This window comes from Macaca mulatta, chromosome 2, assembly GCF_049350105.2.
Source record: "Macaca mulatta isolate MMU2019108-1 chromosome 2, T2T-MMU8v2.0, whole genome shotgun sequence".
NCBI lineage: Eukaryota > Metazoa > Chordata > Mammalia > Primates > Cercopithecidae > Macaca > Macaca mulatta.
In genome coordinates this window covers 118126892-118152168 of record NC_133407.1, presented here as the reverse complement: position 1 = coordinate 118152168, position 25277 = coordinate 118126892, and the positions used below count along the sequence as shown (strand labels likewise).

Below are 25277 nucleotides of genomic sequence, written 5' to 3'. Positions count from 1 at the left end.
CTTCCCTTGGCTAGGGATCAAGGTAGCGAAGGTCATTTCTTACTGTCCAGAAAGTTGTTGGACCTGGGGGGATCATCCATAGATCTCTGGGCAGAGTCTGGCCCCATCCCTGGACCAGGTGATGTAATGTCTATAGCAGGGGGGTTGAAAGCATAGATACAATGTTTCCAACTAAGGATATACACAGGTCTGTTGCATCCTCACTCCTGTTTTTAAAATCAGAAATTTTGGCCTGGCTTTCCACACTGAAATGAAATAAAATGCCTCTCATTATGCTGCATAATAAAGTTTGAATTTCAGCTCCTGAAGCCTAGGGAGTTTTCCCCATGTGTAAAATCAGATCCAACATCCTTAGTCTTGTGGTTTGCAGCCTAGTCAGGATATATCCCACTTAGCTTTTAAGAATAAAATATCATTTGAAAAGAAAGGCATTGGCTGCTTAAAAATAAGACAGAAAATCACTGTTTTCAACCACCAGTTCTGCTCAGAGATGGAGGATTTGCAACAGAGACTTTGGAGATAGGAAAATAAAAACAGAGATATCATTTTCACAGGAGAGAATCCTGACTCCGCTGGTGGCACTAAGATTCTTTTTTCCGATTAACAATGGCCAGCTTTCTAAAGGACCACACTGGGCTAATAATAGGCATCTGCTGAAGATAACATCCCCAAATTATCACACAGATAACCTTGAGACAGTAGTCTGTAATCCAAAGAGATATTGGGTTCTGTCCTTCTTGTACCTACATTTCCCATTGCACATGTGTCTAATTTAAAAACACTCCCCATAAGAAATCAGAAAACAGAAGTGTAAGAAGCTACTGCCAAATTGGAGGTCATTAGGTAATAAAGATAAAATACAACTAACATGATGTTGTACACTAAGGGACATGAATGCAATTAATTAAAAAAAATCTGACACCTGCTTTGTATAAAGCCAGGTACCATTACGATGGCACAGTCTTGATAAACAGTGAAGTTATATCCCTGGTGAGGCTAGGCAATGCTCCAATTTATAATTCCACAAATAACTGGTTTGAATGTGATATAAAGAGAAATTTTTATTTTTTGTTTTTTAAATGTGTTGACCCATGGGAGGTGTTCAGTGGATGTTTCTTGAACTGAACTGTGGAGAGTGACCTTAGACCACGGTCATCCCTGCCGATACTCTGATCGTCCACCAACATTTTCCGGCTCTGGCATCCTTCCCCAGATTACAGCCCTATCACTGTGTGCTCCGCGGGGAGCAGAAAGTATTTTATTATCTTTGACTGCCCCAACACTTAGGCTGAAACCATTTCCTTGCATATGGGCTTGTTTCTCATTCCAGGCACGCTGAAGCTTGGTGCTTCCCCCTGCCCCCAGGATGGAGTTTCACTCTGTTGGCTGGAGGGCAGTGGTGTGATCTTGGCTCACTGCATCCTCAGCCTCACCAGTTCAAGTGACTCTCCTGCCTCAGCCTCCTGAGTAGCTGCGATTACAGGCACCCATCACCACACTTGGCTATTTTTAATTTTTTTTTATTTTTAGTAGAGATGGGGTTTCACCATGTTGCCCAGGCTGATCTCAAACTTTTGGGCTCACCTCAGCCTCTTAAAGTGCTAAAATTACAGGCGCAAGCCACCACGCTCAGCCACTCGGTGCTTTTTGAAAAGCTGACATGAAATTAGTCTGCTGGGAAAACCAACAAAGAATACAATTCCAGTATGAAAGTGGATCGGACGGGACAACCTCAGAGCATCTTGTCTACTAATCACAATTTTCATCCAACTGGCAAGCCCTCTGCCAGTCAGTGGACATAGAGCAGTGATGGAGAAAGAGGGACTTGGCTCCTGCCTGCCCTCAGGAAGCCTCATAGCTAGTAAGGAAGCAGACACTGGATGAGAAGTCGCAGGTATTGGAGATGTCATAGAGGAGAAATACCTGATGCATGTTAGTAGATAAAGGCGACCCTAATCCCTAACGTCAGAAAGACATCTTCAAGCTGAGAGTGAGAATTATGATGCACTGCTGTGCTAGGGCTGCTGTAACAAATTACCTTTGTCCCTTGGTGGCCATGGGGCATTTGCTCCAGAACCCCCACCCTCGGTCTGTGGATGCTCATGTCCCTGATACAAAGTGGTATAATATTTGCATATAACCTATGTGCATCTTCCCATATACTTTAAATCATCTCTAGATTTCTTACAACACCTAACACACATCAACAGTTGTTATACTGTATTGCTTTTATTTGTATTATTTTTTATTGTTGTAATTTTTTTCTTGAATATTTTCCATTCACAGTTGATTGAATCCATAGATGCAGAATCCACGGGTATGGAGGACCAAATGAACTACAAAGTAAGTGGCAGAATAGAAAGGTATTCTCTCATAGTTTTGGAGGCTAGAAGTTCAAACTCAAGGTGTCAGCAGAGCCAAGCTCCATCTAAAAGTTCTAAGGGACACTCTTTGCTAGCCTCTTCCTAGCTTCTGGTAGCTCCCGGCAATGCCTGGTGTTTGTCAATTTAGAGCTGTGTCACTCCAACCTCTGCCTCCATCTTCCCATGGCTGCCTTCCCTCTGTGTCTGTGTATCCTCTCTTTCTTATATAAGGGCATCCATCCTATTAGATTTAGGGTCACCCTAAACCAGTATAAGAACCTCATCTCAACTTACCTACTTACATCTGCAAAGGCCCTATAGCCAAGTAGGGTCACATTCTCAGGCTCCTGGTGGACATGAATTTTGAGAGGACACTATTGAACCCACTATATATGGGTAGGATTTGTTAAACAAAAGCAGGGGTTAAACAAAAGCAGGTGACAAGGTAGAGAAGAACATCCCAGGCAGAGAGAACAATGTGTGCAAAGGCCCTGAGGCTGAGAAGACATGTCCTGTTCAAGGAATTGAAGGAAGGTTGGTTTGGCCATGTGTAGGGGACGTCCCCGCCAGAGGAAAGGAGCCTGGGTGGCAGCAGGAACGGTGAGTTCTGCGCCCTTTGTGCTCAGGATATGAGATACACATTGGGCAGGGAAGAAGACAGTACCTCAAGGCAGTTCCAGGCATAGCTGCCCTGCAGGTAACAATGAACATCATACTTTGACTCAGAGTTAGGGCTGAATGAGTCTGTGGCAGGGGAGTGGGGTGTCATTTTGCCCAAATCCGACATTTGGGCCAAAATCTTCAGATTTTCCTGAGATGTCCTGTTAGGACTAACATGGGCTCTCCCAATTCTCAAGCCATCGTTCTCTTCCTTGCAAAAGCATTTCCATAGTGTGTTTTGTGAGGAGTTCTACAGGATGCTAACAAGCGTTCAGTGAATCAAAGCAAAATTGGTTTCTACATGATGTAAGGAACAGCTAAGGGCCTTTAACCTGCTCAAGTGCATCTTGAATGTCTATGACAGAGACCCCAGTGGTAGCATTTACCAAGATGATTTAACCATGGAGTCCTTCCTCCTCCAAAAATCTCACAGGAAAATGTTTTAAAAAATGAACTTGAGAAAACCCTGCCCCAGGTGGCACTGTCTCCCCTAGGATGTATCACCTTTTTAGTATGTCATTGTTGGTCCACACAGATATTTTGAAAATATTCAGGTAACTTCTAAACTCAGAGGAGTAACAGTTGTCTCATCTTAAATCTGTGAGATCCAAGGAATTATCACTTAAGCAAGAAGCACCCCCACGAGCCACATCATTTCGCGAAGTGCCAGTATGCCTTTTGGAATCCCGCTCAGGTAGGATGGGGTGTGAAACCCGAGACAAGAGGAATGCTACAGTTCGGGGACAGAGAAGACTGCCACTCCGCCTGCTCCAGAAGGGCTTTCTCAGCTTCATCGTCAGCATCAGTGATTGCCAGCCAGTCTTCCTCAGCTTTCAGAGGACAAGGTCCTCAGCATGTACACAAATCCCTATGTGAAACTGAAAATAATGTCAAAATCTCTGCTACAGATTCAAACGCTCAAATTTGAGTGCATTTGAATCATTGTGCAACACTGCTATATCCCACGGTTTCTCTCCCACAGGCATTACAAACTAACACTGGAGGAAAATTCATTTCATTTAAGACAACCTATGACTTCCTGTTCTCTTTTAGCTTGTGAAAATAAACAGTAGGGCCAAGAGAACAGAGACTAATACAAGACTGAACGTCAAGCCGCATGTTCCCAACATAATTCTGTGCGGCAGTGAGGTTTGAGACTGTAATGGAACTATGAAGGACTACAACAAATAGCACAATAAAAATCTGAATATCTTTTTGCCCTGTCATTTTATTTCTGCTCCATGTTCTCCTTTTCTCTCCACTTCAAGAAAAGGCATCTTCATCCATTGCTTCCCTTGTCTTTAAAGCACAGTGTTTTCCATAAAACATCAGTGGCACTGCCAACGACATTCAAACCATCTCCAGCTGGGATTACACGCACTCTGGGAGGCTGAGGTGGGTGGATCACGAGGTGAGGAGTTCAAGACTAGCCTGGCCAAGATGGTGAAGTCCCATCTCTACTAAAACCACAAAAATTAGCCAGGTGTGCTGGCAGGCGCCTGTAATCCCAGCTACTTGGCAGGCTGAGGCAGGAGAATTGCTTGAACTTGGGCAGCAGAGGTTGCAGTGAGCCAAGATTGTGCCACTGCACTCCAGCCTGGGTGACAGAGTAAGACTCCTTCTCGAAAAAACAAAAAAACAAAAACAAACAAACAAACAAAAAAACTATCTCCACCTGAACAGATACTGCCTATCTTACTGAAACATGGCATTTGTCTTCCCTATTTGAAAGCAAAAAGTCCAGAAAGATATGGAAAGAAGGAAAATCAAGAGGTGGAAGATACTGGTTTATCCCTAAGTTCTGCCCAATTCCTTCCTCAAAAAAATATTTAGTACTTGGCCCATAATTTAAAGTTGAAACACATACCTTCCAGTTAACTTTAGATCTAAAATATCTGGTCAAAAATACATGCTGGCTTCTAATGTGAGTCAAGCTGCAGTCAAATTTGGCTTTAAAATGTCTTGAGAAGCTGCCTATGCATTTCTCTAAAAAGAGCTCCTTTATTCAACCAGATGCCATGTCTCTTGAGAGATTACGCACCATAAAAATGAGGAAGTAGCAAGACAATTACTATGAAAATTGTAAATTATGGTACTCTATGATCATCTTTATTGGGGCAGTCCTGTTGAGCTAGCCAAGGAAGAGAACCCTAATATCAATCACACTCTCCCCATTGCTAAACCTGAGCCTGGTGAGGAAGGCATCCAAGGGAAGAAACAAAAAGTAATGCTGTGCACAGAACCTAAACTTGATACTAGCAAACAGCATGGATGAGTCCAAACTTAAGGAGAGCTCTTTATTTAGCTGTCCAGCTCCCTCATCGTGGCTGTAGCTATGAACCAGCTTTCACCTTCCTATGGCAGCCAAATCATGGTGCGAAGATAAGACAATCACTGCCCTTTGTAATTACCAAGCCTTCTACAGGAATAAACTGCCCTGTGTATGGCTATAGAAAGGTGACAGTCTGATGCTGGGGAAGGGACTGGGGCTTCTTATAATCATGCATGAACCTAATTGATGTCCTGTGTTTGATTAGACAGTGACCTGTCTGTGATGTATAGACACAGTTTTCTTTATGTAGGTAAGAGTACATGGGTAGGTACTGTCAGCCAGCCATATCATTTTAAATAAAGCCAAGAACTGGCCAGAACAGGAAGAATAGATCAGTTACTGGTGGCCTCAGCCAATAACCAGGTAGAAAACGGGTCCCACAGAGGGCTGAAAAAGATGAACTGGTCAAGGCTCACAGGAAAAGGGATGACTGTGTAGCCCTTTGATTCTCTGCCTCCTGGGAGATGGGGAGCCTGGAGAACACTACTCACTGGATGAGATGGTCATAAAGCTTCAGGAGGAGATAGCCAACAGATGGGCATGTCCAGTGTCCAGGACATGGTGGTAGTGGGGTGGAAAGGGAAGGTACTAGGAAGACTTGGAGGAGAGGGATCAATGAGAATATAAAGGGACTATGGCTCTGTACCGCATTTATGCCAGTTCCTTGCTGAGTCATCAAGTCTCTACCAGACTGCAGCTGGGGACCAGCTCCCCAAAGAGGCAATAGCTCTATTCTGTCTGAAAAGACAGGGCAGCTGCCACTGGTGTGATGGGAGACAACAGATCTGGTGGAGTTTGATCTAACAGGTGATTCATTCATTCAACAAACACATATTGAGCACCCACTATGTGTTATTCTTGCTGCTGGTGACAGAGTAATGGACAAAACAAATGACTCTGTCCTCTTAGGGACAAATATTCTAGTAGAGGAGATAGGGATTGAAAGCCTGATGGTTCAAGATTTCAGGGTAGAGTTCCCATTTTATAAAGAAGAACTATAGAGCCTAACGAAGTCCTGTTCAGTAAGACCTTTTTGCAATATAAGCCTTGAGAGTTAAGGCTGGTCCCTTGGAAACTGGGTATCAGACTCAAAAGTCTCTTCCTACAGCATTATGTTATTCGACATGGTGACTACCAACCATGTGTGGCTATTTAATTATTTTATTTTTAAATAACATTTAAATTTCAGTTCCTCAGCCTCACTAGGCACACTTCAAGTGCTCACTACCCCTGTGTGGCCAGTGACATTCGTGATATTAGATAGGATATAGAACATTTCCACCATCTCATAAAGTCCTTTTGAGAGACACAAGAGTTACCACATGCCCTTGGGACATACATTGAATTGGTGAAGGCCTATGTGTGAAGCCATGCAGAAATGGACATCATCACCACACCAAGGCCTTCAGGCTAATGCTTATCAAAATTCTCCTTCTCAGAACTTTCCTCTCATCCCAGGAGTTGGAGTTGGTAATCCTTCTCAGTGATCACCCAGCCTCTTCTATTTCCCTTAGCTTAGCATGAAACACACTGTACCATGATGATCTGTTTGCCTGTCTACCTCCCTGTGGTAGTCACTGATGCCCCCTTCTTTGGGGACTCCAGTCTAGGCAAAGCCACAATAATCCTGACTAGTCCCCAGGGTATTGGATGGCTGACCTTACCCACCGTTCTTCAGGCATCAGTGGTGGGTGGGCATGCGACTCAGACCAGGCTAATTCTTGGACTTTCATCCAAGCTTCTGGGACAGATGCCCTCTGCTCCCCTGGAACACCCACTGAGAAATCCTGCCAGGCCTGCTCCCCATTATGAGGAGATCACCTGCCAGTGAGATAAGGTTAGAATGGAAGAAGACAGAAATGAGAGCTGAAAGGAAGGATTCAAATTCCAAATGACTTTGCTCCAGTCTGTCATTGCTGAGTACTGAAATCCAGCGGTCGCCCAAATGGCACACTCCCTAGATTTCAAATTACATGAGCCAGTAAGTGTGCTTCTTGCTGGAGGTAGTTGGAATTGTGTTTCTGTCACTTGCAACCAAAATCCACGACAAACGCATATCCCCACAAGAGGGAGCTGGATGACGGCAGGGACCTCTTCTGTCTAGTTCATGATTTTATCCTCAGGGCCTCATACAGGGCTGGGTACAAAGCCAGAACTCAGTAAGACTGAAGAAAGACTCCCTCTGCTTAAGAACAGGCACACTTACCACTGACCCACACCACTCTAACAATGGAAAGAAGCATCCTGAAAAGAAAAACATCCTGACAAAATGCTCATGATCACTCTTTGAGTCATATGTCCAGGAGGCAAGAGGCATGCTCTGTGTTTAGAACCAAGCACAGAGTTGAGTGGCCACATGACATTTATCAAGGCATTGGAACACCTTGGTAGACTGCGGCCCATGTCTTCACTAACATAGAAATTATGCAGGCATTTTACAGAGCCACATCCTGCCCAAAATGTCCTAAAAGAACAGTAAGCATGGCTGAACCAATTGTTCTGACTGATAAAAACCTTGTATGTAAATTAATCTCCCCTATTACACAAATCTTTTATGAAGATTTCCTTTATTTTCAAACGTCCTAGTGACCATAGATTAAGGACTCCCTGTTGACGGAGACAACAGGTGATTTGTGGTTTCTACTTATCTGTGTTGCCCTCTTCACAATGCCACATAGTGAGAGGGGTGGACACCCAGGGGCTTTCCAAGCAGAGCAACCTCTCTGCCAGGCTCTGATTTCAGCAATATCTGCATCAGATTTGCTCTCTGTTGAGTGTATCAAGGCAGATTGCAATTTGGTGGCACTGGAACTTTAATCGCCCACTGTTTATTATGGCGTTATCTGTAATAGGATGCTTATTGTTTACATTTCTGTGAGCTCTGGGAGGAAGCACACGTGCTATGCTGAACATGACTCTTGGGAAATGTTCTGTAATCCGGTGAAGCAGAGACCCAGCAGGCAATTCTCGGGGGACAGATGCTGTGCACGGGGCAAACAACTCCACAAGGCGGAGGCCGGCAGTCTCTGTGCCTCAAAGTGGGAAGCCATCAGGTGCCTAGTCTTACTTAATGAAAACATAAAAGGCTTCACTTAATTGCTCCAAGATTATGCAGGGTGGTTTTTTTCCCCCTTCTTTTAGGTTGAGCTTGTTAATTTCTGCAGCTGTGATGTTGGCACAATTGCAGCCCCGAGTCCTGTTTTCACAACTTGTAAGCAAAAATTAAAACTTCCCTTTTTAATTAGAATTCAAACCAAGCCAGAATTAAAATCCTATCACAAAGCAGAGGCCTGAGAAGGCTCCAGAAGGAACACCTGTTCCAAAGGCATGAGGGACAGCCTCTGAGATACGCACCACTGGGGGTGCCTGGGGTGCTGGGGCTGCTGCGGGCGCCCTCTGCGGAGGGTTGTTGCCGTCAGCGATGCGTGGGCCATTTCAACATCTTCCTGCAAGGGGAGTCGGCTCTGGGGTGGACAAATCCTGTTCAAATTCTCTATTTCTTATGCCTGTTAGTGAGAATTCAATTGCCCAAGTATGAATTGCTCTTTTCCCCAATAATAATAATTACAGCAGTAATAGCAGGTATTAGTAATAAGGTCAAACTCTTGTTCGGAAGTATTAAATAAGGTACATTTCACACCACAGTTCTTCACATGTGGTGACAGCTCTGTGAATTATTCTACTGAGAAAGGTGCAGATCCAGAGAGTTCTGTGATCACGTCCTATGTGTGTGCATGCCCATGTGGATGCCACCTTGCCACTCCTGTCCTGCACCCTGACAACAGGTTTGCACTTCATCTTTCATTTTCTTCTAAGAGAAGGCAGAAAAGTTTTAACCTCAAACCCTAAAGAAAAATATCTCATTACCAGTTATCATTAATCTGAGTCATAATTGTCAATGCAGGGATACTCACCCGGATACTGCCTAAAAAAGCCCTTTGCACTTCCGAAGTACTGCCATATGAGAGACGGGTCACGGTCAAAGTTATCTACAAAAACTTTGTTTAGGGATTCAGACCAATAAACCCCATTGACAATTGCAGGGTCTGTAAAAAAGAAAGAGAAAGAGAGGGGTGTATTAGAAAACAAAGTGAAATAAAATTCCTTTTATTTCCCACACCGCTTGGCAGATATTGGCACGAGGTACTCCATCTTGCAGGAGGCTATGAAGAAAGTTATAGCCTCAAAAACATTTAGCTCCCGGGGATTCCAGATGCTGGGGATTCCCCTCCTGCCTGAGCCCTCCTAGTCTCCCAGGAGCCTCTAACTATGATTCCTTACTTAAAAGACACTTCCTTTTATTTGTACCTTTCAATGTCACATATCCCATAGAGAAAATCACATAATCCTCTTTAAGAAAGCAGAGAGAGACCTTATTAGCATTATTTTCCTGCTTTTCCCCCTACTGAGCCAGAACTTGGTATTAAAAATAGGAAAACTGTATTTTCTCTCACTGTAATCACCTCAGCCACCAACATAGCCCTATTCTATTTCTCTTTGCCCTGACTTAGAAGTTTGCTTTTTAAAAAAAATAAATAAATTGAAATTACATAACTAAATCTCTCTAATTCTGCTATTCAGCAGAATGTGAGCTCTGTGAAAGCACAGACTACCTCTTGTGGTCTTTTGCTGTACCCTTTGACCAGCACATGGCAGAAGCTCCAAAACTCTTGTAGATGAATAGAGGGAAGGATGGATGGATGGTGATATGATTTGGCTATGTCCCCACCCAAATCTCATCTTAAATTGTAGCTCCCATAATTCCTGGTGGGAGATAATTGAATCATTAGGGTGAGGCAGGTCTTTCTTGTGCTGTTCTCATGATAGTGAATAAGTCTCACAAGATCTGACACATTTTTTGAAGGAATTTTATAAAGAGGTACTCCCCTGCATATGCTCTCTTGCCTGTTGCCATGTAAGATGTGCCTTTGCTCCTCCTTTGCCTTCTGCCATGATTGTGAGGCCTCCCCAACCATGTGGAACTGTGAGTCAATTAAACCTCTTTCCTTTATAAATTATCAAGTCTTAGGTACGTCTTTATTACCAGCATGGGAACAGGCTAATACAGAAGGACAACACAAAGATTGTTCTCCAGATACCAGGCAATCATTTACTCTTTTGCCATGGAATCCCATGAGCAAATCTCTTTTCCTCACCTACAGTAGCCCAAAGATAACTCCTTGCCTTCAGTTCAGAGATTTTAAAAAATAACCGTGAATTCTTATTCAACACAATATTGGAAGTCCTGGCCAGGGCAATCAGGCAAGAGAAAGGAATAAAGGGCATTCGAATAGGAATAAAGGAAGTCAAATTATCCCTGTTTACAAAAGACATGATCCTATACCTAGAAAACCCCATAGTCCCAGCCCAAAAGCTTCTTAAGCTCATAAACAACTTCAGCAAAGTCTCAGGATACAAAATCAATGTGCAAAATATCACTAGTATTCCTATACACCAACAACAGTGAAGCTGAAAGCCAAATCATGAATGAATTCCCATTCACAATTGCCACAAAAAGAAAAAAGTACCTAGAAATATAGCTAACTAGGGAGGTGAAAGATCTCCATAAAGAGAACTTCAAACCACTGCTCCAAGCAATCAGAGATGACAGAAACAAATGGAAGATGTTGCATGCTCATGGATAAGAATTAATATTGTTAAAATGGTCATATTGCCCAAAGCAATTCATAGATTCAATGCTATTCCTAATAAACTACTGTCGAGATTCTTCACAGAACTAGAAAAAACTATTTTAAAATTCACATGGAACTAAAAAAGAGCCTGAATAGCCAAGGCAACCCTAAGCAAAATGAACAAAGCTGGAGGCATCACAGTACCTGTCTTCAAACTATATTACAGGGCTACAGTAACCAAAACAGCATGGTACTGGTATGAGAACAGACACATAGACCAACGGTACCAAATAGAGAGCAAAGAAATAAGACTGCATGCCTACAACTATCTTATCTTTGACAAACCTGACAAAAACAAGCAATGGGGAAAGAATTCCCTATTCAATAAATGATGCTAGAATATCTGGCTAGCCACATGCAGGATATTAAAACTGGACCTCTTCCTTATACTGTATACAAAAATTAACACAAGATGGTTAAAAGACATAAATGTAAAACCCAAAACTATAAAAACACTGGAATACAACCTAAACAATACCATTCAGGACATAGGCACAGGCAAATATTTCATGATGAAGACACCAAAAGAAATTGCAACAAAAGCAAAAATTGACAAATGGGATCTAATTAAACCAGAGAGCTTCCACATAGCAAAAGAAACTGTCAACAGAGTAAATAGACAACCTACAGAATAGGAGAAAATTTTTGCAAATTATGCATCTGACAAAGGTCTAATATCTAGCATCTATAAGGAACTTAAACAAATTTGCAAGAAAAACAACCCCATTAAAAAGTGGACAAAGGACATGAACAGACATTTCTCAAAAGATGGCATACATGCAGCCAACAATCATATTTTAAAAAGCTCAACATCACTGATCATTAGAGAAATGCAAATCAAAACCACAATGAGATACCATCTCATACCAGTCAGAATGGCTGTTATTAAAAACTCAAAAAGTAACAGATGCTGGTGAGGTTGTGTAGAAAAAGGAACACTTGTATACTGTTGGTGGGGGTGTAAATTAGTTCAACCATTGTGGAAGACAGTGTAGCGACTCCTCAAAGACCTAAAGACAGAAATACCATTACACTCAGCAATCCCATTACTGGGCATATACTCAAAGGAGTATAAATCAGTCTATTATAAAGATACACCCATGCATATGCTCAGTGCTGCACTATTCACAATAGTAAAGACATGGAATCAACCTAAATGTCCATCAATGATAGACTGGATAAAGAAAATGTGGTACATATATACCATGGAATACTATGCAGCCATAAAGAATAACAAGATCATGTCCTTTGCAGGGACATGGATGGAACTGCAAGCCATTATCCTTAGCAAACTAACACAGGAACAGAAAACCAAATACTGCATGTTTTCACTTATAAGTGGGAGCTAAATGATGAGAACACATGGACACAGAAAGGGGAACAACACACGCTGGGCCTTTCAGAGGGTGAAGGTTTGGAGGAGGGAGGGGATTAGGAAAAAAAACTAATATGTACTAGGCTTAATACCTACGTGATGAAATAATCTGTACAATAAACTCCCATGACACAAGTGTGTCTATATAACAAACCTGCACATGTACCCCTGAACTTAAAAGTTGAAGTCAGACGTGGTGGCTCACACCTGTAATGCCAGCACTTTGGGAGGCTGAGGCAGGTGGATCATTTCAGGTCAGGAGTTCAAGGCCAGCCTGGCCAACATGGTGAAAGCCTATCTCTACTAAAAATAGAAAAACTAGCCAGGCGTGGCGGCAGGCGTCTGTAGTCCCAGCTATTCGGGAGGCTGAGAGAGGAAAACAGCTTGAACCTGGGAGGCAGAGGTTGCAGTGAGCCAAGATTGCACCACTGCACTCCAGCCTGGGCAACAGAGCAAGACTCTGTCTCAAAAAAATAAAATAAAATAAAAGTTGGAAAAAAAATAAGAGTGAAGACAAAGAAGGAGAATAAACAAGTATTTCCTGTACACTGGCTGAAGCCATGTGGGTCACTGAGGATGCTCTGTGATGGTTCACTTTTTCTTTTTTAACCTCTGAAGACCCTGTTTCAAAATGATGCCACATTAAGCAACATTCCATTCTTAGAGGAGAAATAGTTGTCAAGTGTCAGGATGAAAAGTTTGAGAATGATTACATGAGTTATTAATGATGAGGAAGAGGAGGAGGAGGAGAAACTTTCACTGAGTCCTTCCTGGGGTATAGGCGTGGTGCTTACTTTATCTCCTATCCCCCCTCAGCAGCCCAGCCCTCCAAGGCAGGCTGGATCCCTTATTCTCCTCCACTCTCTAGCAGTGGAAACTACAGCACCAGGAAACAAGGTACTTTCCTAAAAACATCCAGCTACTAAGGGCCAAAGCCTCTGATCTGAGGTTTCCTTATTTGTAAAATGGCAAAATAATACCCACCCTATACATATGCACCATGGAATACATGGTCTCAAAAAAGAATGAGATTGTATACTTTGCAGTGACATGGATGGAGCCAGAGGTCATTATCCTGAGTGAATTAATGCAGGAACAGGAAACTAAACAGCCTATGTTCTCACTTATAAGTGGGAGATAAACACTGAGTACACATGGACACAAAGAAGGGAACAACAGACACTGGGGCCTACTTGAGGGTGGAGGATAGGATGAGGGTGAGGATCAAAAAATTACCAATTGAGTACTATGCTTATTACCTGGGTGATAATCTGTACGCTAACTCCCTGTGACATGCAATTTACCCATATAACAAACCTGCACATGTACCTCCTGAACCTAAAATAAAAGACGGAAAGAAAAAAAAAATACCCACCCTAGAGACTGTTTAGAAAGTTAAACAAATCAACAGAAAACAGCTAATGGCCAGAGGCACTCACACAGCCATCAATGGGGCTGTTCCCTTGGCCTAGAGCCCTGTACCCTCACCAGAGTTCCCTGCTGGACGCCTAGTCATGCAATCCCACTGTGACATCCTCATTCCAGAGATTCATCAATACCATACAGACAGGAAGGGTGAGGATGGATGAGGTTACTCCAGTCGTCAAGTTGCAGAGGAAACAATAAGCAACATGATGCTAGAAATGGTCATATAAGTCAGGTCCACTTACGAGGACACTCAGGAATGGCCCCAGTGCACCTCCCCTCCTCCACAGCTGCCTACCCCTTTCCAGCGGCAGCCCCAGGACATCCATCTGCACAGCTCTAGAGTCCACAAAATGGCACCAGGGCCAGTGGGCAGACACGATGTCCTGGCTTGTTGTGTCACCTCTGCCCTGCCTTATTCATTCAGATCACTGAGGTAACTGGGGTTCTGAATTCCATCTCAAGGGCAAATGCTGTAACTCTTGTAAACTGTAATAAACCCCATCATAGCCTGGGGGTGTGAAAATGACCCAATCAGTCTTTTACCACAAAGTAATCTTAGGAGGACTTTATCCTCACAATCCTGGAAAATGGAGCTCTTTCTTTTTCCTGTCTAAGCTTGATAACAATTACTGTGACTCACCCCTAGCGGCAAAACCCATTTAAATTAATCCACAAAGATGCAAATACAATAATGACACTGAAAAATCCATGGTTCTTGCCTCCATCAATGGCCTCAATTATGTCGGTGTCATAAAAACCTTCCACAAAAAGCAGCGAAAATTCCATTTCCTTAGCTCACTGTCTCAACATGTTAAGGAGTCAAACAGTTTCCAGTTAGACAATTATTTTTTCTTAAGTGTGGCAATTGGGATTTGCCCAGTTTTGACAATTCTTTTTTCTTAAGTGTAGTTTCTTTGGTGCCCAGACCTCCAGGTGGTCCTAGAAATCTAAGATTGCCCCCTGAGGAACTGTGAGCATCTTCAGAAATACAAAGCAAACTAAGGATGTTTCATTCACTTCATTTGGACACCAAATCTTGCTCTAAAATTATGCCTCTGCAAGAAGAGGGGGCTTCGATTTTTCCAAGGGCATGGTGAATAACTGGAAATAGAACCACTAAAAAATATAATCTACCTAAAATGGGGGCTGTGTTGTACACACCCATTTGATCAAATATTTGAAATAACGCTTACCTTGGCTTGTAACATAATCACAGTATATCGATTTCACAAGCTTGCTTAGCAAGCAATGTTAAGAGAAGGGGAAATCTTAAATAGCTGTCTATTGTGACAGTCATTTAAAAGATAGGTAAAGAAAAAACAGAAAAAATAGACGGAGCCTTCATCTGAGTATTTAAGTTTAAAAAAAAATAGACAAGTTAAATATGATTTTCCCAACATCACTGACAGAGAGTGGAAATGAAGTAACCCACGGGACAGTCAATGCTGCCTATGCCCCACATATACCCAGGTCCCCTGGTCCTTCCACCGTCCCATGGGGAGCAGGCAAATGTCATGCTGCAGTGTGGACCAGAGCTCAGCCTCATGTTCCCTCGATGGTGGCTGAGCTGATTTGTTTTCTTATGGTCACTTGTGAAAATGACAGCAACCTGTGGAGTAGCAGACGAACCATTTTCCTTGTTTGTGTTTTGTTTCAAATTCTGTTTAAAAGACCCCTTTGCTTCACTTAGGGTTCTTCAGGCATCACATTTATCTGAGCCTCAACTTGTACCTCCACCTTTCATCTTTTTAGAGGTTTAAGGTACTGAATTAGCTTTCTGTGGCAGCTGCAGCAAAATACTGCCAACTGGATGGCTTAAAGACAACAGAGATTGATTCTCTCACAATTAGGGATAGAAAAAGTTAAAAACCAAGCTGCCAGCAGGGTTGCTTCCTTCTGGAGGTTCTAAGAGAGTCTGTTCCATGCCCCTCTCCTGATCTCAGGTGCTCACCTGCCATCCTTGATACTCCTTGGCTTGTAGCCTCATTATTTCCGCTTTACCTCCATCTTCACATGGCCTTCCCCTCTGTGTGTCTATGTCAAATCTCTCTCTCTACTTTGTCTCAGAAGGACTGGTCATTGGGGTTAGGCACCACCCTAAATTCAGGATGGTCTCATCTCAAGATCCTTAAATTAATAATGTCTGCAAAGACCCTATTTTCAAATGAAACCACATTTGCAGGCACTGGAGATCAGAACGTGAACGTATCTTTTGGGGACCACTGTTCAACCCAGTACTTTCTGAATTATCCTACACAATATGGTTTGTATGTATTCTTTTAAAAATCTGAGTTTAATAAGAGCAGGGCTTCTACCCAGCGAAGGATATTTCAAGGCTTTCACCCTTTTCTTCTTGTGGGAACAATTCAGATTTTCATGTCCATATTATATTTTCCTAAGCGAACCATTCTTCCTGACCTCTGTCAATGGGTCCTACCTGTAATGCCCTAAGTTGGATTAAAATCACTTTCCTGAATGTCTAGTATATGTATCAATGCCCAGAACTCTGCTCAATAAAGTGAATTCCAGGATAACATGGTCATTTTCTCCAACATTCCTATCCAATCCACATTAACTTATTATTCATGTTGGTCAATATATAATCCAGGAATAGCAGTTCTGTTTCCTCTACCTTCTGAGACATGAAATTACCCCCAGTGCCAGTCAAGAATCTATCAGATGTTCAGCTTTTACTAAAACAGACTACTAGCAGATGTTTGGGGGGTAAGAGTTCCACACCACCTTTGAGATAAATTTATAATTTATATTTGAAGAGCACCTCCCACAACCCTGATCTGTCTTTGTAATGCATCATATAACCTAACAGCAAACTCCTTTTGTAGTTTTCTTTTTTCATTTTCACCCAGATAACTGCTCTGGCCTGTGGTGTGCACATTGCTACATAGGGTCTTCTTGTGTGGCACATGGCTAACGTTCTCTCTGCACACACCTACACACTCTCGCATACCTTTCCAGATTGGTTTTGCATCTTTGAATAAGGTGCTCCCTCTTATTACTGTATTTTAGTTATACGTTCCATCCTGAGCAGTGCCTGAGATGGTCAGCCCGCATGGATCCAAGCAAATTAATGCATGTAAAGCACTTGGCACAGCAACTGGCACATACAAAATGCTTCATAAATACTGGTTGTTATTTACTCCATTCATTAGAAAATAAATAAATAAGGTCTTGGCTGGGCCCGCTGGCTCACACCTATAATCTCAACACTTTGGGAGGTCAAGGCGGATGGATAACTTGAGCTCAGAAGTTTGAGACCAGTCTGGCCAACACGGCAAAACTGCATCTCTACAGAAAATACAAAACAGTAGACAGGCATGGTGGTGGCGCCTGTAATCCCAGCTACTCAAGAAGCCGAGGTGAAAGGATCGCTTGAAACTGGGAGGTCAAGGCTGCAATGAACCAAGATTGCACTACTGGGCTCCAGACTGAGTGACAGAGTGAGACCTTGTCTCGAAAAAAAAAAAAAAAAAAAAAAAAAAAGAGAGAGAGAGAAAAGAAAATAAAGAAAGAAATAAATAAGGTCTCAAGAGGAGCTCCCAACTTTCACCATGTTCTCCACATCAGGGTTGCTGGGCAGCACCTCAACAGCAGCACGGCAGTCAGGACTCGGGCCTTGGAGCTTGCGTCCCAGGTCTGAGATCTCACTTATCACTGGTTAGCTAATGGCCTTGGGCTTGTGACTTAATGTTCCTCAGCCCCAGTGCCTTCATCTGTAGAAGCCAGATGAGAGTGGCTCTTCCTCAAAGGCATCTAAGACAAGGCACAGAACTTGCTGTGTGGTGGGAGGACTGCATACGCCACCAGCGCCCATCACTAGTCCCAGAACAGTGGAAGCCCCCAACTCCCCACCCGCAGCAGTTCAGCTGTCCTGAGAGTATCCAGGACAGACTTTAGGCAAGTCTCTTTCTCTCTTCCTTAAATTATCAGGGCAAGGTACTGTGATGACGCTTTCATTCATTTGTTTACTCAACAAATATTGATTGAGTACCTACTGTATCAGACATTCAACAGTATACCAGACAATGAAGTTGACATTTCAGTCTGAGGAGGAGAGAAACAATGGCAAATAAATGAGAATTTCAAGTAGAAATAGGTGTAATGAAAATAAAATGGGATAAGCCAGAGAGTCACTGGCTGTGGAAAGTGGGGCAGCGGGTTACCCAAATTGAGTGGTCAAAGATGACCTCCCAGAGGTCATATAGATGACCTGAATGCTGAGATGGCACCAGCTCCCAAATGCCTAGGCTAGCAAGAGCTTTGTACACAGAGTGAATAAGCAAGATAAAAAACCCTGAGTCAGGAAGAATCTGGTGTTTTGGGGAAAGGTACTGGATAAGGCTGGAGAGGTGGGGAGGCCGTGGCAAGGATTTTAGCAGATATGCTAGTTTCCTGCCAAGAATGCATTTTGTAGCAGACATAATCTGTGTTCCATTCATGCCAAGGTCCATCATGCCCTCATTCATGGCTCCAAAATCAAATTTATTTTCCAAAATCTGTAGTAAGTATGGCCTACTTCCTCTTTGCAGGACAGGCAATCAGAAACTTCATGGATGCCTTAGTGCTTGAGTTTCCTCTCCAGACCTCAGTCATCTGATATACACTTGATTTTTCCCCCAATACCATTTATTAGCAGAACTGTATTAATTTAAACTTGCCATTTTCTACCACAAAATATGGGTCAACTTCTAGGGAATCTGAGTGAGGACGAACAATTATAAGCTAACACAGAATTAGAGACAAACTACATTTACCCAAAAACCACTGATGGAAGGGAAGGGACTCAGCTCAGAATCAACAGGATTTTTAAAGTGTGGCCCTTGTGCAGATGCCTGCCTTGAACAAGGCTGGAGGAAGCATCTCTGTCTTTCCTAAATGCCTTCAAAGCTGTGCACCTCCCAGCTATGAAATTATAGCAGGCACGGGAGTCTGGGGATTAAGCCCATGCAGGAGTTTTCTTCTGTGTGGTGTGTTGGACCAAATTCAAGATGAGAATGGTTGGATAGTTTTCATGTCTCCCATTTCAGCAAGTAAATGACATCTCTCCCATTCATTCTAAGTAGATCATAGATTAAATAATGAACAGTTTTGATGCTAATTATCAAGCACTTTATATCTATTGGAAAATAGTCCTTAATATGTGCTGAATTATAAAATAGGTTTATTTGCCAAACATTTATCCTTCCTCTAAACTTAGTGATATGCTAGACATGAAATGCAGGTTGCTCTTCACAAAGCTGGAGCCAATTTCTGGCAGCCCTGGGACCAGAGGGACAAGGAGGATTCATGGCCCAGTGCTGAACCACTCCAGATGGAGCTGGGAAGCAAACGGCTTGGCAAATGCCAGAGAATGCTCTAGTCTCCCTCAGCCTGTTGCCTCAGGTATGCTACACGTCAGGCTTCATTCCCCGGTGAGAGTTCGTGTGAATGATTAGAATTTTGTTTTGCCATAAATATATCAACTTTAAATAGTCTTTCTCCCTTCATATATTTTAAATTTTGTGGAGAAACTTGCATTTCTTCTTCCTCATTCTCCTGGAATAAACCATTCACAAGTCTCTTTTAGAAATATTAAGAAGAAAATTGTATCACAGAAATCGTGATGATGCTGATAATGATAGTGGCAGAGATGACCACTTAGGGGGCACTTACAATGTGCCACACACTATGTATGGTCCAGGCAGTCAAGAACTACTTTTCCTAGCCACATTTTACAGATGAGGAAATCTATCCCCAAAGCTTTGAAGTGCACTGCTATAGTACATTACCTTGTTCAAGGTGAAAGTTAGCTAAATTCCTGTAAAAACTCCTAGATAACAGAAGACTTGAATTTTATTTACTGGCTACCAGACAGTACACAAGGGTGGGGGAAAGCAAGGGCAGGGAGAGGAGGCTGCCTTCCCCTAGCCATCATCAAATAAGTAGGTGACCCCTAGAAGAGGGGGCTCCCTCAGGCTTTCTTGGGGCCCTGACAGGGCATCTTAGTACTTAATACTTGGGATATATGCATACATTAAAGAGGACAGGATGGATGAAGATAGAGTAGTACTGGGTACCAATTTGGAGTCCCCCTCCAAGAGTTCCTGGATGCATCCACCCCAGGTTCTCTGCTGCAAAGCAGGCCAGTGAGACTACTGCATCACTACCAGCATTTGGACTTGAGGTCTGCTGGTAGAGGGGACATTTACAAGGCATAAAATCATGGCTAAAATACTGTAGAGTGAACTTAATCACATTCCAAGAGGCTTCCATTTCTAAAATGGCATTTGATTGACTGTAGTTAAGCTAATATTCACTAATTTAATTATTCTTTTTTTTTTTTTTTTTTTTTTTTTTTTGAGACGGAGTCTCGCTCTGTCGCCCAGGCTGGAGTGCAGTGGCGCGATCTCGGCTCACTGCAAGCTCCGCCTCCCGGGTTCACGCCATTCTCCTGCCTCAGCCTCCCGAGTAGCTGGGACTACAGGCGCCCACAACCGCGCCCGGCTAATTTTTTGTATTTTTAGTAGAGACGGGGTTTCACCGTGGTCTCGATCTCCTGACCTTGTGATCCGCCCGCCTCGGCCTCCCAAAGTGCTGGGATTACAGGCGTGAGCCACCGCGCCCGGCTAATATTCACTAATTTAAAACACCTCCTTTGATACATGATACTTCCCCATCACTACGTCACCTTTTCATTCTAACAAAATGCTGAGGAACCCACTCCTTCCTGAGGTTTGGCTCTGGCTGGAAAGGACATAAAGCTCATTTTGGAAAGGTTCAGAATCCCCCTTTTCCCACCAGCAAATACTGGAACAATGCCAGTGCTGCAAAACTGTCACAGCAGCTCTTTGGAACTCAAGCATTTTGCTTGAAAATCTGTACTAAACACCACGGCCAGAGCACCCACCCTGCTCCAGAAGCATCAGTAGTTTTTGAAAACTCATCACAGGGAGATTAATCCCACTGCCTGAGGATTCACACCATTCTGATCTGGCCCAGGACCCCTTTTGAAAACAAATCCACTTTCCCTCCAGCTCCCAACATACACCCACATCTGCACTGGTCAAGTTCGCTGAGGCTTTCTCTTTCACACTGTCTGATTGTTTCCTTCATGGTAACTGTTTTTTTTTTTTTTTTTTTTTTTTTTTTTTTTTGAGATGGAGTCTTGCTCTGTCACCCAGGCTGGAGTGCAGTGGCCGGATCTCAGCTCACTGCAAGCTCCGCCTCCCGGGTTTACGCCATTCTCCTGCCTCAGCCTCCCGAGTAGCTGGGACTACAGGCGCCCGCCACCTCGCCCGGCTAGTTTTTTTTTTTGTATTTTTTTTAGTAGAGACAGGGTTTCACCGTGTTAGCCGGGATGGTCTGGTAACTGTTACAACTATTAAACAACCCACCCAAAGAGTATTAAATCATGTCATATTTTCTAATATCTCCCAAAGCATTTAGCACGCATACTGGATATAGTATGCATTTGTTTATTTATTCATTCACTCAGAAAATATTTACTGAATGCCTACTGTGTGCCAGGCACCTGCTAGGATTTGGAGACAAAGCAGTGGGCAAAACCAGACATGGCCTTTGACCTAGTGGAGTGCACAGCCCAGTGGGGGAAGATGGAATCTGCAAAATGGAATCTGTAGAATGCACAGGCATGGGGTGGGCGGGTTGTAGAGTGGTCCTGGCAGAGCCAAAGGAAGTCTAAGTGCCTGGAATGCAGGAAATAAAAAGGAAGCTGGGGTGGGAAATGGGGGCAGGGGGAACCAAGTAGGGCTTTGTAGACCTGGGTCTACAGTCTGTCTTCAATCTCAAGAGCAGTGGAGGCCTCCTTTGCCATTTAGAGAGCAACCAAGCGGTGGAGTGGGGAGGGGGTGGTGCAGGCTGGAAGGGTGGAGGGGAGTGTTTAGAGGCTCCTGCAGTCATCCATGGGGTACATGAGGGCGCCTCTATGAGGGTGGTAGAGGGAGAGAAGCCAGTGGGACACAGAGAGGATATGCTTAGTAAACACGTGTTGGTCCAGGTTTTGCACTGAAGGCAGGTGCTGTGCCAGCTGTTGAAGCTGTCTTCTGCACTGTCCCAGCATCCATGTGGGGAATCCCCCATAGAAGGAAGCCAGGACAACCATGCTGCAGAATCACTACACCATGGGAAATGAGCCAAGGGGAGGGGCATGCCCCTTAGATCACACACAAATGGGAAATTCTGTTGACTGCAACAGGGAAACGTGTCCCCAAAAAGCTGTCTTGTCATAGATTTGCGGACTGGACTATGATTCCCCTGTTGAAACTGTCCTCAAAATGCAATCCCTTCAAGCCATTCTTCCCGTCTGTCTCCAATAGACAGAACTATATCATCAGCAGTGTGAAAGAGTGGAAACCACAGGGAAGTGGTATTCTTGACCACCCACATTTAGGGGTGTGAAACCTCCAGGGGGGGCTTTCTTGGCAGGAGCCACTGTGCCACACGGTGCCAGCTGCTCTGCCCCCTCACGCTCCATCACGCTCACCGCTCCAGGGAAGGCCCAGACTATTTCTGGAGGATGAGGGAACCGAGGCCCAGCAAGCGAACACCACACAGCCAGTGAGGAACATGGGTTCCGCTCTCACGGCTCCCTCAGCAGAGGGGATGCAGGGGACAGGGGATGCAAGACGGGGTGGGCTCAGAGTCACTTAACCCTTGGCCTCTGTCCTAAACCCTCCTCATAAAGTAAAGCCAAATAAACTCTTAGCCATTCCATCACCCAGAACTTAAAAAAAAAAAACCTATGGGAATTGAAGTCTTGTCCTATGCTCTGTGGGGGTGGGGGGACAAAAGAAACAATTCTGGATAGAACTGACAGATGACAAGTCATTTACAATAAAGGACAACATCCAGTTAGAGAGTACACAGCTGTCATCATTTAGCAAGAACCCATTCCTGATAGTCACTGGGGAAAGTCTCTTCTCATTGTAACCTTTCAGAAGAGAGAAAGAAATTTAAACATTCCTTCCTTCCATCTTCCAGACAGGCCTGGCTCCCAGTAAAATATGATTTTGTGAGCCTGCCATCTAGGCTGATGCTATCAGCTTTTTATTGATATTTAATATAAACACAACCCCGAGGCTAGCAGGTACCCTGACAGGGTCTGAAATATAATTGCCAGGGAATGGTACAAATGCGTGTAGCAATTAAGGAGCTGTCAGGGATATTGCTGGAGCGAAGACATAGAAGCCGCAGACTGGACAAAGAAAGGCTAGGGCTGCAGCTGGGGGCACGTGGGCAGCAGAGGGCTGTGGGAAAGGAACGGGGAGCAGCATCACATGTCACTACATAGTCAGAGCTGCTGTGGGCCCAGACACCGCACCCAGGGAAATAAGGGAATTATGGACATTTGAAAAAGGGAACAGGGGCAAGTTCAGGTTTGTTGTTTGTTTTTAACAGCAAAAGGCCAAGCGCTGACTCTCCTGCCTCTAATATGAGATTTATACTGGAGAGACAATATGCAACCGTAAGCCTGCTTCTGAGGAAGGTCTGGATGGGGAGCCAAGGGGGCAGGGAAAAGGAATTTTCTCTGTTTGTTAAACAGCTTTACTGAGGTATAGCTGGAATTTGCATTATGTGCTGCTTTTAACATCTGTCACAGTGTCACCAGCCTGAAAACCTGGCTTGGGGTGAGGAACACCAGATGAATTAGGAGAAGTCAGCTCTGAGTGAGGAAGAAGAGAAGACGGATCACTGCAGGGCCAGGTCCAACACAGCAGGAATTTGAGGTGGGCCTTGAGGAGGGTAAAGGAATGCCTTTGTGCCGTGCTGCACTTTCAAGTCCTGCCCACAGGTCTGCTGTCACTGGTTTAACAGGCACCATAGTGGTAGTGGTAGTAGGAATGGAGATGGTCATGGTGACATGGTGTAGACACAGTCTTTTCCCTGGATCGGGATCCCCTGTCATCCTTTGAAATGCTGGGGAGCCTTGGTTTTTATAACTGGAAGAGGCAGGGTGAGGAAGAAGGTGGTATCTACTGAACACACTGGGTTTGGGGATCAGAATGGCCAGGTCTGGTAATAGAGGCATCTGTCCCTTAATTTGCTTTTAAATGCCTAGGAAAGGAGCTGCTGCTAGAGGTCTGAGCTTCAAATAGCCATGGGGTAAGTAGAATAAAGAAATCTTGATCTCTTGCTTGAACCAGGGGTGGAAAAAGGCTCCTCCCTCCTGTGTCAGTGATTTCCGGTAGAACACAGGACCTTTTAAAGATTTTAGTAGTTATGCATTTCTTGATGTTGGAGAAATTTTAACCAATACATCTAACTTGTAATACTCAACATCTCTTGCTCCTAATGTGGCTACATTTATTTAGATGAAAATAAAGAGTAAGTCACTTAGAGAAAAGCTTAATCACTCAGGTGTTGGGCAGGACTGGAGATGTCCTGAGTGTAGTCCATGACCTGCTGGGACTGGGGAAATACAGTTCCCATGGTTCAGAGCAGCAAAGCTTCTCAGCTCCTCCCAGTTCCCCTCCCCAGTCACTCCACACCAAGGCCTTAACAGTGTCCAGAATAACGTGTGGGGGGGCAGGTGGCATATGAACACATTGCTTGTATGAAGAAAATGAGGTTTTAGGCTGGGTGCAGTGGCTTATGCCTGTAATCCAAGTGCTTTGGAAGGTCAAGGCAGGAGAATCATTTGAGGTCAGGAGTTTGAGACCAGCCTGCGTAATATAGCCAAGACTCCATCTCTACATTTATTTTTATTTATTTTTTTTTGAGACGGAGTCTCGCTCTGTCGCCCAGGCTGGAGTGCAGTGGCGCGATCTCAGCTCACTGCAAGCTCCGCCTCCCGGGTTTACGCCATTCTCCCGCCTCAGCCTCCGAGTAGCTGGGACTACAGGCGCCTGCCACCACGCCCAGCTAGTTTTTTGTATTTTTAGTAGACATGGTGTTTCACCATGTTAGCCAGGATGGTCTCGATCTCCTGACCTCGTGATCCACCCGCCTCGGCCTCCCAAAGTGCTGGGATTACAGGCTTGAGCCACTGCGCCCGGCCCCATCTCTACATTTATTACTATTTTTTAGAAAACTAGCTGGGTGCAGTGATGGATCCCTGCAGTCCTAGCTACTATGGAGGCTGAGGTGGGAGGACTGCTTGAGCCCAGGGGTTTGAGGTTGCAGTGAGCCATGCTTGTGCCACTACACTTCAGTCTGGGCAGAAAGGCAAGACTCTGTCTCTCTGAAAAAAAAAAAAAAAAGGGTTGGGGGAGGTTCTTCTTTAAAGTGTAAATACATCCTTTATGTCTTCCTGCTCTGCAATTGACAAATTGCTGAATCCACTCAGCCCCCAAAACATAAAACTGTAGATGTGGCCACGTAACAAAGGGCATTTCTAGCTCTCTACCCACGGGAGAGTGTAAGCAGGAGTCAGAAATGGGCCTGAGAAAGTTCAGAAAGATGTTCCAAGA

At 44.0% G+C, this 25277-nt stretch overlaps 1 protein-coding gene across 5 annotated transcripts in view; it reads right to left on the bottom strand.

Annotated features, from left to right (window-relative positions):
* Positions 1 to 25277, bottom strand: part of CACNA2D3 (calcium voltage-gated channel auxiliary subunit alpha2delta 3) — a 941064-nt gene that overhangs the window by 494009 nt on the left and 421778 nt on the right. For all 5 annotated transcript variants that reach the window (XM_015130679.3, XM_077993170.1, XM_015130680.3 and 2 more), the window contains exon 6: positions 9270 to 9401. In XM_015130679.3, coding sequence (XP_014986165.1) covers positions 9270 to 9401 — 132 coding nt within the window. The remainder of the gene's footprint in view (positions 1 to 9269; positions 9402 to 25277) is intronic.